Raw genomic sequence first — 15,722 nt, 5'->3', positions numbered from 1 at the left:
ATTATCAGTTGACTGAACTTTGTCATCTATAACTCAGATCAATTATCAGTATTATATCTTTTGAAGACAGAGCAGAATCTAAGAGAACTGAGAATCTTATTCTTAATAAGATATGCTATCAAATTGCAGCATACATCATCTGTAGTGTATGCTGATCATGTATTATACATATAAAAAGATAAATCTTGTCTTATTCTTCAAGATGGAGATGAGCAGATGCTTCTATATATATAAATATACATACTTGTTTGTTTATTGTGATTGACTTTTACAGAAGGAAGAAGTAGAAGTCTCAGAAAGAAAGAGATGAAAGTCTCAGAAAGAAAGAAACAGAAGATATATAAAAGAAAGAGATGAAAGTCTCAGAAAGAAAGAGACAGAAGTCTCAGAAAGAGACAGAAGTCTCAGAAAGAAAGAGATAAAAGTCTTAGAAAGAGACAGAAGTCTCAGAAAGAAAGAGACAGAAGTCTTAGAAAGTAGCAAGAGTGAACACTATAAAAGACTTTTCTATATATATATTAATTTTCACTTTAATAAAATAATGAAATTTAATATAATAAAGTAAAAATATATATATTTATAATTTTTTATTTTTTATTTTAATATGTATTAAATTTGTCTTTATTAATAAGAAATTGAACTGTTTTAACACTTTATTATAAATAATATAAAAGTGAATATACTATCAGAGAAATAAGTTTTTTATTTTATTTTCATTATAATATTTATTATTACTAATAATGAATTTATTATTTATAATAAAATATACTAAGTTAAAATCATAGATATTATTTCAGTATTTATTATCAAGTTTTATTTTATTATTTATAATATTAATATATTAATAAAGTTAAACTTACTATTAACAGCTTTACACTTGTTATTAAACTATATTATTTCTGAGTAACTACTATACATATTTATATTTAATATTTCACTGAAAATTATACTTTTGATTTTACTTTAAGTAATAAACATATTTTTCTCTTTATTAATGAAACTTCTCTTAAAATTAATATCTGAAACAGTATTATTTTCACACTTATTATAATTTATCAGTTAAAATCATACTTTTAACTGCAACAGCTATTGATTTATTCTGTAAAAGTGAAAACTGAGACAAAGAAAAACTGTGTACTTTTTCACTTTATACTTCTTAAGTCAAGAATCTTCTTCTGGCAGTAGTTTCTCTCTTATAAAAGTATCAAATAGAAAAATCACTTAAAAGTCAGATAAATAAAACAGCAGTAACTCTGTTTCATTCTGCACTTACTGTTTCTTATCAGTATATACTTTCATACTTCACTTTCAGTTGATACACAGAAACAGGTAAATATTATCTTTATTATCAGTCACGGACTCATGAAAATGCTGTCAGAGTCTCTATTTATTTTCTCATCTCTCAATTATAATATATATATACTGTCATGATCAGCAAGCTGTGTATACATAATCAAATACATGAGTTGTATATTGATAAAGTTAGTTCTAGTTTTCTCCATACTATCCGCAAGCCTAGTTTGGTGTTATTCACACTGTGCTTTTTAGTCCAGCCAGCGGACTCATGCTCCTTGGCCCTCTGGAGGAAGTCTGTATCCGTGGGCGCCAGCCTCAGGCGTCGGCTCGTAGGAGGGCGGGCAGCTGCTGCCTTTGCTCATGATTTGGCAACCACCATCTGTATCTGATCTTCTTTGGTGGAAGCATAGATCAACTGACTCCAGGTGGAAGTGAGTGGTAGCCGCTGAGGGAAAAACAAAGAAAGTAAGATCTACCGGCACAGGATGGCTTGGTAAGAAAAGAAAAGAGGGCAGCGGGAGGACATGGAGCCGTTTATAAACATCCTAGGGCAAAGGCCACCATTTCTGGAGGGCAGTAAGAGAAATGCATGGGCCGGCGGCTGCATGCTGAGTTGCAAACTGTGCAACAGATTTGGGGGGAATCTGACTTCGGTGTTCCTGAAGATTCGATTCATCCTTGCGAGGTATGACAATGGCTGGCCGCCCGGCGGGTCCATCATGATTTGCTCGAGGTGGGCTGGATGGTTGAGTAGTGGTTGAGCTTGGTGAGCCACGCCGGAGGAAGCATGAAGGAGCCGGACGAGGATCCCCTGCCAAGCCAACATGCGTTAAAGCGTGCGCGATACCGCCTCGATACCGCCGAGGGCGCCAAAGCGGCACCACGACGCTTTCCAGAAACGGCCGCCGATACCGTCAAAGATGAATTGTGATTGGAATTAATTCGTTGCGCATAAGTTCCGGGCAACCCGGGGGATAGCAATCTGAAATGTATGATGTAAATGCTGAGTCAGCGACTGCCCCGCCAAGCTAATAGTAAACCGACAAGTCGATGACGTATCACATGATATGATGTAGTTGGGCTTTCTGCGAAACAGGTGGAAGGATCCCGAACGCCCGACAAGGCGCCGGAAGCTTCTTCTACCACGAAAAATCGTGGTGTATAAAATCTACGGCTCTTCTCCGGTGCTACTATCAATTTCATTTTTACCATACTTATTTTCTTGCTTTTTTTTTTTTTTTTTTGGACTAAGCGATCGAAAGAAGAAGATTGATCTTCGAACCGTCGAATCCTGATACTAGGAAGACCCCACCACAAAATCCCAGATAACCACATTTGAAGCCTCTTTGGGTAGCTCCGCCGCTCACAATACCAGCAAAGCAGATATTGGATTGCTACAATGAGCGGAGCTCAATTAACAGATAGAGCTAACAAAGCTCTTGTTGACGCCCATGCTCTAGCAGAGCAGCATGCCCACCCCCAACTCCTCCCCATCCATCTCGCAGTCTCTCTCCTCGACCCTCCTCCCGATGAATCCAAGGACCAGCAAGTAACCACACATCCCTCGCACCAATCCAGTTCGGCTTCTCTTTTCAAACGAGTTGTTGAAAAAGCCCATGGAGATCCCCAGCAACTAGGCCGGTCGTTGAACAGGTCCCTAGTCCGGCTACCTTCCCAGGATCCCCCACCAGAGACCGTCGCCCCATCACCAGCGATATCAAAGGTTATTCGATCCGCTACCAATCTATCAAAGACACAGAAGGATAGCTATGTTGCCATTGACCATCTCATCGCTGCGCTGGCGCATGATCCGACGATCCAGCGGGCGCTTGCAGACGCAAATATCCCGAATGTGAAGATGATCGATTCTGCCATCCAGCAGATCCGCGGGATGAAGCGGGTGGACTCGAAAACAGCCGATACAGAAGAGGAGAGCGAGAACTTGAAGAAATTCACGATTGATATGACGTCGATGGCCAGAGAAGGGAAAATTGACCCTGTCATTGGTCGGGAGGAAGAGATCAGAAGAGTGATTCGGATTCTCAGTCGACGGACAAAGAACAATCCAGTCCTTATTGGCGAGCCAGGAGTGGGGAAAACAACAGTTGTGGAAGGCCTGGCTCGTCGGATTGTTAATGCCGATGTCCCTGCAAACCTGTCGAACTGCAAGCTCCTGTCCCTCGATGTTGGGTCCCTTGTTGCTGGTAGCAAGTATCGTGGTGAGTTTGAGGAGAGGATGAAAGGGGTTTTGAAAGAGATCGAGGAATCAAAAGATACTATCGTCTTGTTTGTTGACGAAATCCATCTTCTCATGGGGGCTGGCTCTAGTGGAGAAGGTGGCATGGACGCTGCAAATCTGCTGAAGCCCATGCTTGCTAGAGGCCAACTCCATTGTATTGGCGCAACTACCCTTGGCGAATACAGGAAGTACATTGAGAAGGACCAGGCCTTTGAACGTCGATTCCAACAGGTTTTGGTCAAAGAGCCTTCAGTGAGCGAGACGATTTCTATCCTCAGAGGACTGAAGGAGAGATACGAAGTTCATCATGGCGTTAATATCCTCGATGGAGCTATCGTATCAGCTGCGAATCTGGCTTCTCGTTATCTTACCGCCCGAAGACTACCCGACTCAGCCGTTGACCTTATTGATGAAGCGGCTGCAGCTGTCCGTGTCACAAGAGAATCACAGCCTGAAGCTCTCGATACACTGGAGCGCCGTGCCAGACAACTCCAGATCGAAATCCATGCGCTTGAACGTGAAAAGGATACAGCGTCGAAGACACGGTTGGAGACTGCAAGGCAGGAGGCGGCTAATGTTAACGAAGAGCTACGACCAATGAGAGAAAAATACGAAAGTGAAAAGCAGCGGAGCAAAGATATACAGGATGCTAAAATTAAATTAGATCTTCTGAAAGTAAAGAGGGACGAGGCAACTAGGTCGGGGGATACGCAAACCGCTTCGGATCTCATCTACTATGCGATTCCCGATGTTGAAAAGCTCATCGAACGGCTGGAGGCCGAAAGAGCTCGGGTCGACGCGGAACTCTCCACGCAACCTGGAGGAGGAGGGGAAACCCTCCTGGCAGACGCTGTTGGGCCTGAACAGATTAATGAAATCGTGGCTCGATGGACCGGTATTCCCATTACCAGACTTAGGACTACCGAGAAGGACAGGCTCCTGCATATGGAATCTCACCTTGCTAAAATAGTTGTTGGCCAGAGAGAAGCCGTCCAGTCTGTTTCTAACGCGATTCGACTTCAACGTTCCGGCCTCAGCAACCCTAACTCCCCACCAAGTTTCCTCTTCTGCGGTCCTTCCGGGACAGGTAAAACACTGCTTACAAAAGCATTGGCTGAATTCTTGTTCGATGACTCCAAAGCCATGATTCGATTTGATATGTCTGAATATCAAGAAAGACATTCTTTGAGCCGAATGATTGGCGCGCCTCCGGGCTACGTTGGACATGATTCTGGCGGCCAGCTAACGGAAGCACTTCGCCGCCGGCCATTTTCCATTCTGCTCTTTGACGAAGTGGAAAAAGCTGCGAAGGAAGTCTTGACCGTCCTGCTTCAGCTGATGGATGATGGAAGAATTACAGACGGCCAAGGAAGAATCGTCGATGCGAAGAACTGTATCGTCGTGATGACTTCTAATCTCGGCGCAGAATTCCTCCAACGTCCTACCGGCACGAATGGTCAAATCGAACCAACCACCAAAGAGCTTGTCATGGGCGCGCTGCGGAACTACTTCCTACCCGAATTCCTCAACCGAATCTCCAGCATCATTATCTTCAATAGACTAACGAGGCGGGAAATCCGGAAGATCGTCGATGTCCGACTGCAGGAGATTCAGCGGAGGCTCGAGCTGAATGATCGCTCGGTGACGATAGAATGCACGGACGAGGTCAAGGATTACTTGAGTAATGCCGGCTACTCGCCAGTGTACGGTGCCAGACCGCTATCGCGACTCATCGAGAAGGAAGTCCTCAACCGCCTTGCGGTGCTGATCCTAAGGGGAAGCATCAAGGACGGCGAAACTGCCCGCGTAGTTATGGAGAACGGGCGTGTAGCTGTGCTTCCAAACCATGCTAATACCGAAAGCGAAGATGAGGAGATGATTGACGAAGATCAGGCACTCATGGAGATGGAGGAGGACTTGGGCGAACAAGACCTTTATGAGTGAGCATATGAGTAGAGACTGCATTAAAAAAAGATGGATGTCCTCTTTATTCTTCGGCTTTGTTATATGGCCAGCATCGCATTCTTTTTCTCTTTGTCGAAACTTTTCCCTTTCGTAATGAACTGATGATCTTTTTTTCTTCTGCTTTTTGGTTGAACCCGAAGAAGGGGGGGGGGGGGTTTGCTTGAAGAAATATCGTGATAGCATGGGAGTTACACTGAAATTGTATCTTTTTTGAATACTTCGAAACATAGCGGATGAAAAATTTCCTTGCCTTTCCATCCCATTTATGTTGTACATCTTAAAAGGGGTTTTCATTGGCGACGAACGTTCAATGTGTAGCCTTGCTCTCATGTAACTTACTAGCATGATAGCAACGGGCTCCTGTCCTTTATTTTATTGTCTCTTTCACAACCTTGACACAGTTTTAATATGCGAGTATGTAGAAATAGCAATTTTTCCAAATTCCAAATTCCAAATTTTCTATCCTGATCGATCATGTGATCTCGCGTTGTGCTTAGTTCCACGAGTTACGTAGATAGTGTCCTGACGCGACGCGCCAAGAACCTTATCAACATCATGTCCTCCTTTTGAAACTCCTAACTGTGCCTGGTCTGAGGGCAATACTGGACCACACAGGAAGGCTTTAATTAATTAATAATTTCAAAACTATGCCTTTTAAACCTTTCCGATCGCCACTTATCAGGAAGCCGCCGTCAACATCAACACCTTCGCGTTCATCAAGCGGTGACGAACTAGTCAGAGACTCTGGCCACATTAGTAAACGTCGCAAAGTCAGTTCAGAAACAATTGATCTGACAGTTAACGATAATGATGATGAGGACGACAACGGGAAACATGGTGCGAGATCAAAAGATGCGCCCAAGGTGGCCAGGGTGCCCAAGCCAAGCTCAAATCTCAGAGATCCTGACCGAAGGCCTCTGATCCCGAAGTGGAATCTACCGATGGAGGTGCATGTAGATGATGGCGGTACGTCGGTGACGGATGGAGGGATGGAGACATACTACAACGTTCTTTGGTATGTAAATTGCGGGTTTGAAACTTCCCGTATCTCCAATTAGAGATACGTGGGTGATATTGGGGGTCCTTTGATTATTGGCTAACATTTCACTCTCCTCAATTTTTTCTCACCAGGCGAAAACCTACAGCCAAAAAGCACAAAACATGGGATGGCGATGGGATATTAGCTGTCTGTGGTGGTTATGCGTCCTTAAAGGACATTTCTGGACGGCATTTCGGAAGAATCATGTTCAATTCTCCCCTACTACCGGGTTCGACATTATCGATTGGTGGAAAGGAAGTTGAGGTTGATTCTGTCCTGTCAAAGAAGGAGTATCTCTCCGGTCGAACATTTCTAGGGATAGCTAAACCGTCACCTGCGACTATACCTATCGACAGAGCCATGGAGTACCCGAGAGATTCAGGTCCTATGTCCAGCATATCATCCGCTATATCGACAAATGGTACGATTCGACTACCCCCTAGAACCAAAATTAAACGTGAGAATGGACAAAATGAAGGAGAAAAAAGGCCCCTTAACATAGCTGCGCCCAGAAGCTATGCGACGAAGAATGCCTTCAGAAATCCACTCAAAGAAAGCACTGTCCTAGTGGAGATATCACCAAGCGGTAATCCCGTTCCACGACATGATCCTACAGCTCCCGGTGCAGTAATCATGAAACGGCCAACATTAGTACCGAAAGGTAAACAAGTTGTCGATGTCGTCCTAGACCCACTTTTGGGTAAACACCTTCGGGAACATCAGCGAGAGGGAGTCAAATTTCTCTACGAATGCGTTATGGGTATGCGCGCTTTCAATGGCGAAGGAGCCATCCTCGCTGACGAAATGGGCCTAGGCAAAACCCTGCAAACCATAGCGCTTATATGGACTTTATTAAAACAGAACCCGATATACGAGGCTCAACCAGTCGTTAAAAAGGCCCTGATAGTTTGTCCAGTGACGTTAATCGATAACTGGAGAAAGGAATTCCGGAAATGGCTAGGAAATGAACGAATCGGTGTATTCGTGGCTGATGCCAAACGGACCAGGCTTACCGATTTCACAATGGGAAAAAGCTATAGCGTTATGATCATCGGGTACGAACGTCTTCGAACCGTACAAGAAGAGCTGTCGAAGGGCTCTGGCATTGATATTGTCATTGCAGACGAGGGGCATAGAATGAGGACTGTACAGAACAAGAGTGCGCAAGCTATACAATCGTTAAATACCTCACGGCGGATCATTCTTTCTGGAACCCCGATCCAGAACGATCTAACTGAGTTCTTTGCGATGGTTGACTTCGTCAACCCCGGCCTTCTAGGAACATTCAAAATGTTCATGAAAGAATTTGAAGGGCCGATCGTCAAGAGCAGACAGCCCGGTGCTTTGAAAAAGGACATCGAAAAAGGAGAAGCAAGGAGTGAAGAACTAGCTAACCTAACGTCGTTATTTATTTTAAGACGTACCGCCGATATCCTCTCAGAATACCTGCCGCCTAAAACCGAATATGTCCTTTTCTGCAATCCTACTTCTTCTCAAAAAAATATCTATCGCCACGTTCTCACTTCTCCAGTTTTTCAATCCGCTTTGGGAAACTCAGAAAGTGCTCTCCAGCTCATCACCATTCTCAAAAAGTTATGCAATAGCCCTTCCCTCCTAAACCCTAGAAACTGTGATGAAACTCCCAATTCTACCCTCAGCGCCTTAGTTTCCAGTCTCCCGCCAAATATTCTTCGACACCTATCTCCCTCCTCAAGCGGTAAAATCAGAGTTCTTGACCAGCTACTCCATAATATACGCCATACTACTTCCGAAAAGGTTGTGCTTATCTCGAACTACACGTCCACCCTTGATCTCCTTGCGACACTTCTCACTTCACTCTCCTTGCCCTTTCTCCGTCTTGATGGCTCAACTCCAGCTTCAAAACGCCAAGGGCTTGTCGACGACTTCAACCGCTCTTCCTCATCTTCAGTATTCGCATTTCTTCTCTCAGCCAAAGCTGGGGGGACAGGTCTCAACCTTATTGGAGCCAGCCGGCTTGTTCTTTTTGATGTTGACTGGAATCCCGCAACAGACATGCAGGCCATGGCGCGAATACATCGTGATGGCCAGAAACGACATTGTCGAATCTATCGACTTTTGTTAAAGGGAGCGCTGGAGGAGAAGATTTGGCAGAGACAGGTGACTAAAATAGGATTAGCAGACAGCGTGATGGATCAAAAGAAGGGCGTCTCACAATTTTCGCGCGAGGAACTCAAGGATTTATTTCGACTTGACGAAGGGACTACGTGCCAGACCCATGATCTACTCGGTTGTGAATGCGATGGCAGGGGAGAAGGAGAAACGGCATCCAAGCTCCACAAAGGAGACATAATTGACGTTTCCAAATCTGATAACGAACCCGATACTTCAGATTCAGCTGAGGACGACGAGGACGAGGACGAGAGTATGGATTTCGCAAAGTTGATAAAGGCATCGCAGCTCCAGACCCTAACCTCTGAAAATACGACGAACGGAAATTTTTCTAGCAAAACTAAGAAGCGAAAATCTAAAATGCGTTCCTTGATGCAGTACTCCCACATCGATACTTCACTACTCTGTGATACACCATCACCCGATCAATCTCTGGAAGACTTTGACTCTGACAACAACAACAACAACAACAACAACAACAACAACAACAACAACAAGAAGAAGAAGAAGAAGAAGAACCTCGAGGCTCATGTCGACGACGATGTTCTCCTCTCATTGCTCAAAGAGGAAGGCAATGGCGTAGGATATTTGTTCAAAAAATCCGGATCTTCTGGGATACCCCTGAGCCACATTTAACTTTCCTCTTTCCTTTGTTTACTATTACATATGTTTGAAATGATTGGATCCTTTATTCAAATTTACTTATTTCGTATGATGGCGATAGACATGAGCATCCTTATGTTATTTATTCATTAGACATGACTCCTTGGTCTCGACGCTGCAGCATACTTTGCGCATCACTCTCATTAATTTTCGTTGCACATTTAACTAGAGATGGAATACGCGCGAATTTATAGAACTTAGATCAAAACTAAAAGATAGATAACTAGCTACAGCATTTATTACTTAGTTCAATTCTCGTCACGACACTGTAGATGCATCAATACACTGTAGATGATGACATCGACATATAAATTAATCGAACATAATGTATATGTATTACCGAGGAAATATGCCAAACAAAAGAAATAGATAGACGCTTCCAAAATCGTAAAACATTCCACACCTCATCCATAGAAATGTATATCAGCCAAACCCAACATGCTATCCTGTCAACCCAGATTCCCACCCATATCACCAAATGAAATCGCCAGAAATACCAGTGCACACTTAGGGAATCAATATACCTTCCTTCCCCACCGTGGCCCCGAAACCAGATTGCAAACCAAGCCCAAACAAGAAGCATATTCGTTAATATCTCAGCTTCCCAACCATTCCGAATGTGTACGCCGTCTCCGCCTCACTCTTCATCTGGATCATATAAACCCTAAAGTTCCCACTCACCACACCACCCTCCTTTGCCACGCCGTCATATTCTTCCCAAACAGAGACTGCGATTCCGGTCCTAGCCACCCGTTCAAAGCAGCTCTCACCAAGGCATACATCCAGCAGTACCTCCCCTTTAGTCTTTCCTCTGATGAGAATGCGCTTTTCTTCCCGACGAGTTGACAAAACTGGTAGTGGCGGAGCAGCTTGAGACGTGGGAGGGGTGGAAGGTTGTCCGTCCGCCGTCATCGGTTCCCTGTTACCGATGGCTGTGGATGATGTCTTGCCTTCTATTCCAGTAGCGGCAGCAGTCCCCGGTCGGGATGGTGCGGGAGATGCGTGTAAGATCGTAAGGCGAGCGGCACCCATATCCCGCCATTTTGATGCAGACTCGCGAGCATATAGACGGATCTTGGCGTTTGAAAGGCCGATACCGCCTGCTGCGTTTTTCGCAAGGTCATAGCCCGTGTCGAAAGGCGAATTTGGGGAGGAGTTGGATCCAGAACAGGTAGAAGTGGAGTAAAGGCTGCTGCGGTGGCTACCAGTGCGAGATGTGATGGTTGATCTGGCGATGCTGAACATTTTGTTCCCTGCACCGAATTTCTTGAGAGCTGAGAAAGCACTGGACATTGTCCCAACGCTGGAATCGGTTACACCAGCCACGGACGGGGCGGGCACGCTCGAGGCTCGATAGCTACTCCTGGACCAATTGAACCACCCACCGAATCTACTACTGCGGTTGGAATTCTGGCGGGCGAGCGAGGTAGGCTGCACAGAATATGGGCCACGGGCGTTTTGAAGTGCGATGTAAGTCGGATTGTTTATTCGAGAGTGATTGATAAGCCCATATAATTTCTCGCACTCCTCTGGGTTTCGTGAACGGAACATGATGTTGTTCCCCGTTGTGAATTTGGATCTTGTCGTCGGAAGGGAGCGAATAGATATATCTAAAGCTGTGCCGCGCCGAATTGGGACAAGAGGGGTTAATTCCAAAGCGATTAGAGGTTTTTCGGAGGGAATATTAGAATCAACCTCTTCTTCGGGCCACTCCGTGGATTCATATGCTTCAATTAGACCCGGGGTAATCACAATTCTGCATTCGTCTGGATAAAGCTCCTCCCATGTACCCTTGTCATGCCAGTAGAAAATAGACGCAACACACTTCGCAGATTGTGAAGGCTGTCGTGGAACACCTTTGTATGGAGCCTGGGAAGCGGAGTTCGATGGTCCAAGAGTCCCGTCAGGGTCACTCGGAGGAGGCGATGGAGGTGATATTTCGCGAAGCTGACGAGCGCCAACTAGCGGTAAAAGCGTTTCAATATCATCTCCTTCAAATTCCTCATCCGATGTCTCTGAGGAAGAGTTAATTTCGTGGTGCTCGATGGTGGAAGTATCAGAGCTGTCTGGCGACTCTGTTGCCGTTGAAGGTTCATACTCGTGCTTGAGCGGAGAAGAAGATCGTCGATTTCGGTTACTTCGAGGAGTGGTGGGGCTTAAAATAGGGACAGAATGCTTTGGAACCGGAGGACTCGGTGATTTATGAGGTGGCGGCAATGGAACATCCTCAGTATATACTGTGAGGTCACGACGGAGGATAACTTCATCTGGGCTTTCACTACGCTTAGCTGGACTTAACCTAGCGTTAGGGGTCTTGGGCGATGACGTTGGTGTTCCCTCCCTATCGGATGGAGCTGGGCTACTTTGTTGGCTTCCTTTCCTAATCTTGGGTATAATTGGAAGTTCGAGAGAAGGAACAGAAGATAGCGACCGTCGGCCTAGCGGCCCTCCGAGTTGGGGCTTTGGTAGATCAATTTCGGGAGATGGGTCTCTGTTTCTGGATAATCTAGGTTGGCCGTCTTCCTGAGGACGAGGAGACGTCGTTTCAGGAGATTTAGATCCAGTTAGAGGAATATCAGATGATATTTTCTCCTTCTCCGGATATCTCGCACCACTTGACGTTGGGCTCGATATCGCCAGTTCTGCATAGTTGGGTCTCCTCTTAGCCTTCGACCTCTTCAAAGTGGTTGGAGAAACTCCGCCAGCCAGGTCCATTGCTTCATTAAGGCTTCTAGGTGTACCGATTGATACCCGCAGCCTCGAAGGTGTCTGGGGCGAGGTATTTCCCGCTTCCTCTGTTCGAGGGTGTGTTACTGAAAGGGGCTCCTTTGGGCTGAAACCATCGCGGGAGAAACCCAGCGACTGCTTCGATGTTTCATAGCCAGCCCGGGTAGCTGTCTTTGATAGAATAGCAGAAGAAACAACTGTAGCCTGTTCACCAATGGGCACGTCCATATCTGTGGGGCCGTGGCTTCTCTTTTCAGACACAGTAGACAGCTCAGAGCCCTCTTGCTCCGCTCTGAGGGCCCAATTTCTGGCTCTGGCTCTATTAATAAAGCTCATAGACCGGTCAATCTTTGGCGGAACGGGACTTAATCCAATCATTTGTACCCATTCGAATCCCACCTGCTCCTCGTCTGTTTTAAAAGTAATTAACTCTTTCCAATCTTCCTCCTCGCCTGGCACACCTCTAATCATAATGACGATTTCACCCTTTCCATCACCGTTTCGAGCAGATGCTCGGCCCCGGTCTATTGGGGGGAATAAAAGCCAGCGGCCAGTGTCATCCACTTCGCATATTAACAAGTCGCCACCAGGCGCCTCGCCAGGGGGATTATCCCGAAGTAAAAGTTCAGCGCGGCAATCGATTTGCTGGCCAGTTGAATGAAGCAAAGAGAGATTGAAAAAGTCGCGAGCTCGGACCCGTCGAGTTTCTAGAATGGTGACGTCGGAAAGGACGGCGAGGTTTCGTGGGCTTCGGGCTCTCGTAGCGTCAATGGAGGCCGCCATATCGTCTTCGAGCCTTGCTCGCTCTTCGTTTGAGCGCCGTCTAGCATCCGTAACGAGACTTTGGTACACCATTGCCATCTCTTCTGCCTTCGGGGATGTCTGTACGTAGTTGATGCCTTTGAAAGTCTTTGCAAGGTATTTAAGACGCACCAGCGGTCTCTTGAGAAGAAATGCAACATCGACCTTTTCCCCATCTCCATCCACTACATCGCCGTCTTCATCTTGCGCCATTCCAGCGTATAAGCTTTGAGTCTCGGGGCTCGTTGCTTCCGACGGGTCATCATCGGGGGGTGCAAGGTTGACGACAACATCTTGAAATCCAAGGCGCCAGGCCTTCAAATAGTCCCGATAAACCTTTTGCGCACCTTGTGCCCAAGATAAAAGAGCCTCTGGATTATTCAGCGGCGCTCGTTTATGGAGAGATTTAAGTCGTTCGAGTGATATTCCCATATCGACGATGGGTCTGGTAAAGTTTTCATCATCTTTCGGATTTCCAGAAGGACGGAAAAGGCCCGCAGCAATGGCTGAATCGGATTTGGACAAGACTGATGTTAATAGAACGGGGATGACACCACCAACAAGAGTCCTCAATTCACGCATATATTTTGTCTCATCAGATGAAAATTCCTGCATGATATCGTCGATAGTGGCTGTTGCCAATCGACTTCTATTGGTGCGGATGCTCCTGGCAGATCTTATACTACGGCTTCCGCCTCCAGGGATAGACAATACCGATATAAGATCAGCATGAGTAGTAAGTCGACGTTTTAAACCATTTCTGGTACCAGGCAACGAGCTCGGATCGAATTGATCCCTGGCTTCTGACTCTAAATTCTCATCATGGACTGGTTGGGTGTTTGTCCGGAGATCAGTAGGTTGCTCATCCTGGCGCGGGTCTGTCACAGTGCTCAGTGTGTCCACAGACATTATTGTAGACAGTCGGTGGGGGCCAGTCCCTGGAAAGGGTCTTCTTAACGTCAGAGGAGGCGGTCGATCAGATATCGATACCTCAGATCCGTCCGAAGAACGAGGATCCAAGTTTGACCCTTGCAGAGCCTCATCGAGCGATTCTTGTAGAGTTGACATTTTGCCTACTTCGGCAAGAGAACTTGGGCGCTTCTTAGGTCCTGTTCTTTTTAAGGTTGGTGGAGAAGATTCTCGAGTGTCACCCAATATTTCACTGGGCTGCTCATTATAGGGTATTGAGTCGTCGTGAGGTCCTGTCGACGTTTCCGTCGAAGGGGAGCTATTAGAACGCCTTCTTGTTCTTCTGGACCCACGTCTCCTTTTCGGACTTTTTGCTTGGGATGAAAGCCTCGAGCTATCATATTCGTCGACTCGGTCGCCATGGGATGGGGGTTTTCCCCGTAACCGTGAATCTAGAGGCGCCGGGACTTGAACAGGGGGCTCCTCACCCTCCGTAAAAGGGTCAGGAGTAGACGAAAGCCATGCTTCGACGCTAGATCCGGGGTTTCGAGGCGCTGGTGCTGGGGATGCGGGTGGCTCATGTTTCCCAAAAATCTTTTTCGATTCATCAATAACATGGTTAAAAATACCCCCTTTGGGAGGCCGTAACGGCCGTGGTGGGAGTTTCTGCCCTTGCCGTCGAGGCCGATTCTCTTGTTCAGAAACCTCTATAGCCTCGCTGGGTTCAGTTGACCATTCACCATCACCACCCTGTGTTCGTAAATGCTGGTCTCTCCTGTCGTAATCACGACCCTTTTGCTTCCTAGACTGTTGCCTTTTGGAGACGGGGGTCTGATCACTAATAGCGCTCTCCACTTCGTTGTCAACCATAGATCGTGATTCGTAGATATGTTGTGACTTTGGGCGTTCACTCCTTTTACTTGAGGACTTCGAAGCTGCATAGACTCGGATTCCGTCGTCTGGTAAAGGTTTGGTGCCACAGTTGGTTGCATCAGTAACTTCATACGTCTTCTCTTTCTCCCTTACCGATGATTTCGGTTCCCCATACCGGTCAAATACGTCAGTTCTCCTCTTATGTGCCACTTTCTGGGGTGGTGTGGATGGCGGTGATCTATTCTTCCTCCAGTGCCCATCACTAATAACCCGCTTGCGCGGGGTACTGTTACTTCGAGTTCGCTGGACATTATTGTCCTTATCGTTGTTTCCTCCTCTTGCTCTGTTGGTTCTATTCTTTCCTGGGGACTCCTCCTTGCTAGAGAGAGGATTTGACTCCGGTGAGGTAGTGTGGCCACCGTCGCTCTCAGGGCCAACATCTTTCTCTATTATAACACCCCCACCTTGCTGTTGCCATCGTCGAACCTTCTCGCGTACCGAATTCGTGTCGTGGACACCCAATGGTTGGCCAATATCAAGAGGCTTCCCGTTCGCTGGAGTGGACTTCGCTCTTCCGCGGTTGGAAGGCCGACGAGGAGAAGGGACAGGCATTAGCAACTACATTGTCTTAAAATGTTAGAACAAATTCCTTATTTGTAGTGCTGGTTCCAAACACACTATGGGGGTGCAGTGTATTGTCTGGGTTCCTTCTTGTTTACATACCAGTAGCCCCGCCGCTCGCCAGAAAGGTGCATACCCTTCCTCGGCCTGCGATGGCGATTTTTTCTTTCCCCTTTCCTTTCCTATTTTCTTTTGCTTCCCTTAAAAAAGGTGAATTAGAAGCTAAAAGAATATCGATCTATTTCCTAGCCGAGAAGTGGTCTTTACTTGCGGTGGGATGTTGCTGTGATCACCCATTCTGCCATCAAGCTACCAATGACGATGCGCCCGCTACCGGGACAACACACCAAGGAAGCGCAAGCTCAAAGCGCCCCCAAACACCGATCAGAATTAAAGGCTTGCCTTCTTCAACCATCAGGAACCAAGAAGACTTGACAA

The 15,722-nt window shown here is 46.3% G+C and overlaps 3 protein-coding genes across 4 annotated transcripts; 1 reads left to right on the top strand and 2 right to left on the bottom strand.

Annotated features, from left to right (window-relative positions):
* Positions 1-1,326: 1,326 nt before the first annotated feature.
* BDBG_16749 (uncharacterized protein) lies at positions 1,327-2,267 on the bottom strand. Its single transcript, XM_031724637.1, has one exon. The coding sequence runs from the start codon at positions 2,120-2,122 to the stop codon at positions 1,769-1,771; it is 354 nt and encodes a 117-aa protein (XP_031577524.1). The 5' UTR covers positions 2,123-2,267; the 3' UTR covers positions 1,327-1,768.
* Positions 2,268-2,695: 428 nt separating this feature from the next.
* BDBG_16748 (uncharacterized protein) lies at positions 2,696-9,734 on the top strand (the record flags this gene model as incomplete). Its single annotated transcript, XM_031724636.1, has 3 exons — positions 2,696-5,475; positions 6,183-6,515; positions 6,632-9,734. The coding sequence occupies 3 exons, from the start codon at positions 2,696-2,698 to the stop codon at positions 9,324-9,326; spliced, it is 5,808 nt and encodes a 1,935-aa protein (XP_031577523.1). The 3' UTR covers positions 9,327-9,734.
* BDBG_03095 lies at positions 9,358-15,663 on the bottom strand. 2 transcript variants are annotated; one of them, XM_031721095.1, is made up of 2 exons: positions 15,387-15,663; positions 9,358-15,281 (listed from the first exon to the last, which is right to left on the bottom strand). In XM_031721095.1, exon 2 carries the CDS (start codon positions 15,273-15,275, stop codon positions 9,942-9,944), a length of 5,334 nt encoding a protein of 1,777 aa, XP_031577522.1. In that variant the 5' UTR covers positions 15,276-15,281; positions 15,387-15,663; the 3' UTR covers positions 9,358-9,941. The 2 variants fall into 2 exon arrangements, with proteins under 2 accessions (XP_031577522.1, XP_002626918.1); XM_002626872.2 differs by having other exon boundaries at positions 9,418-15,290; positions 15,387-15,578.
* Positions 15,664-15,722: the final 59 nt, after the last annotated feature.

This window comes from Blastomyces gilchristii (genome assembly GCF_000003855.2).
Source record: "Blastomyces gilchristii SLH14081 genomic scaffold supercont1.4, whole genome shotgun sequence".
Lineage (NCBI taxonomy): Eukaryota > Fungi > Ascomycota > Eurotiomycetes > Onygenales > Ajellomycetaceae > Blastomyces > Blastomyces gilchristii.
This window is presented reverse-complemented; position numbering and strand designations above follow the sequence as displayed.

Excerpts from the sequence above, each read along its gene's own strand:
- BDBG_03095 (XM_031721095.1), bottom strand. The coding sequence starts at position 15,275 with ATGCCTGTCCCTTCTCCTCGTCGGCCTTCCAACCGCGGAAGAGCGAAG.
- BDBG_16749 (XM_031724637.1), bottom strand. The coding sequence starts at position 2,122 with ATGTTGGCTTGGCAGGGGATCCTCGTCCGGCTCCTTCATGCTTCCTCC.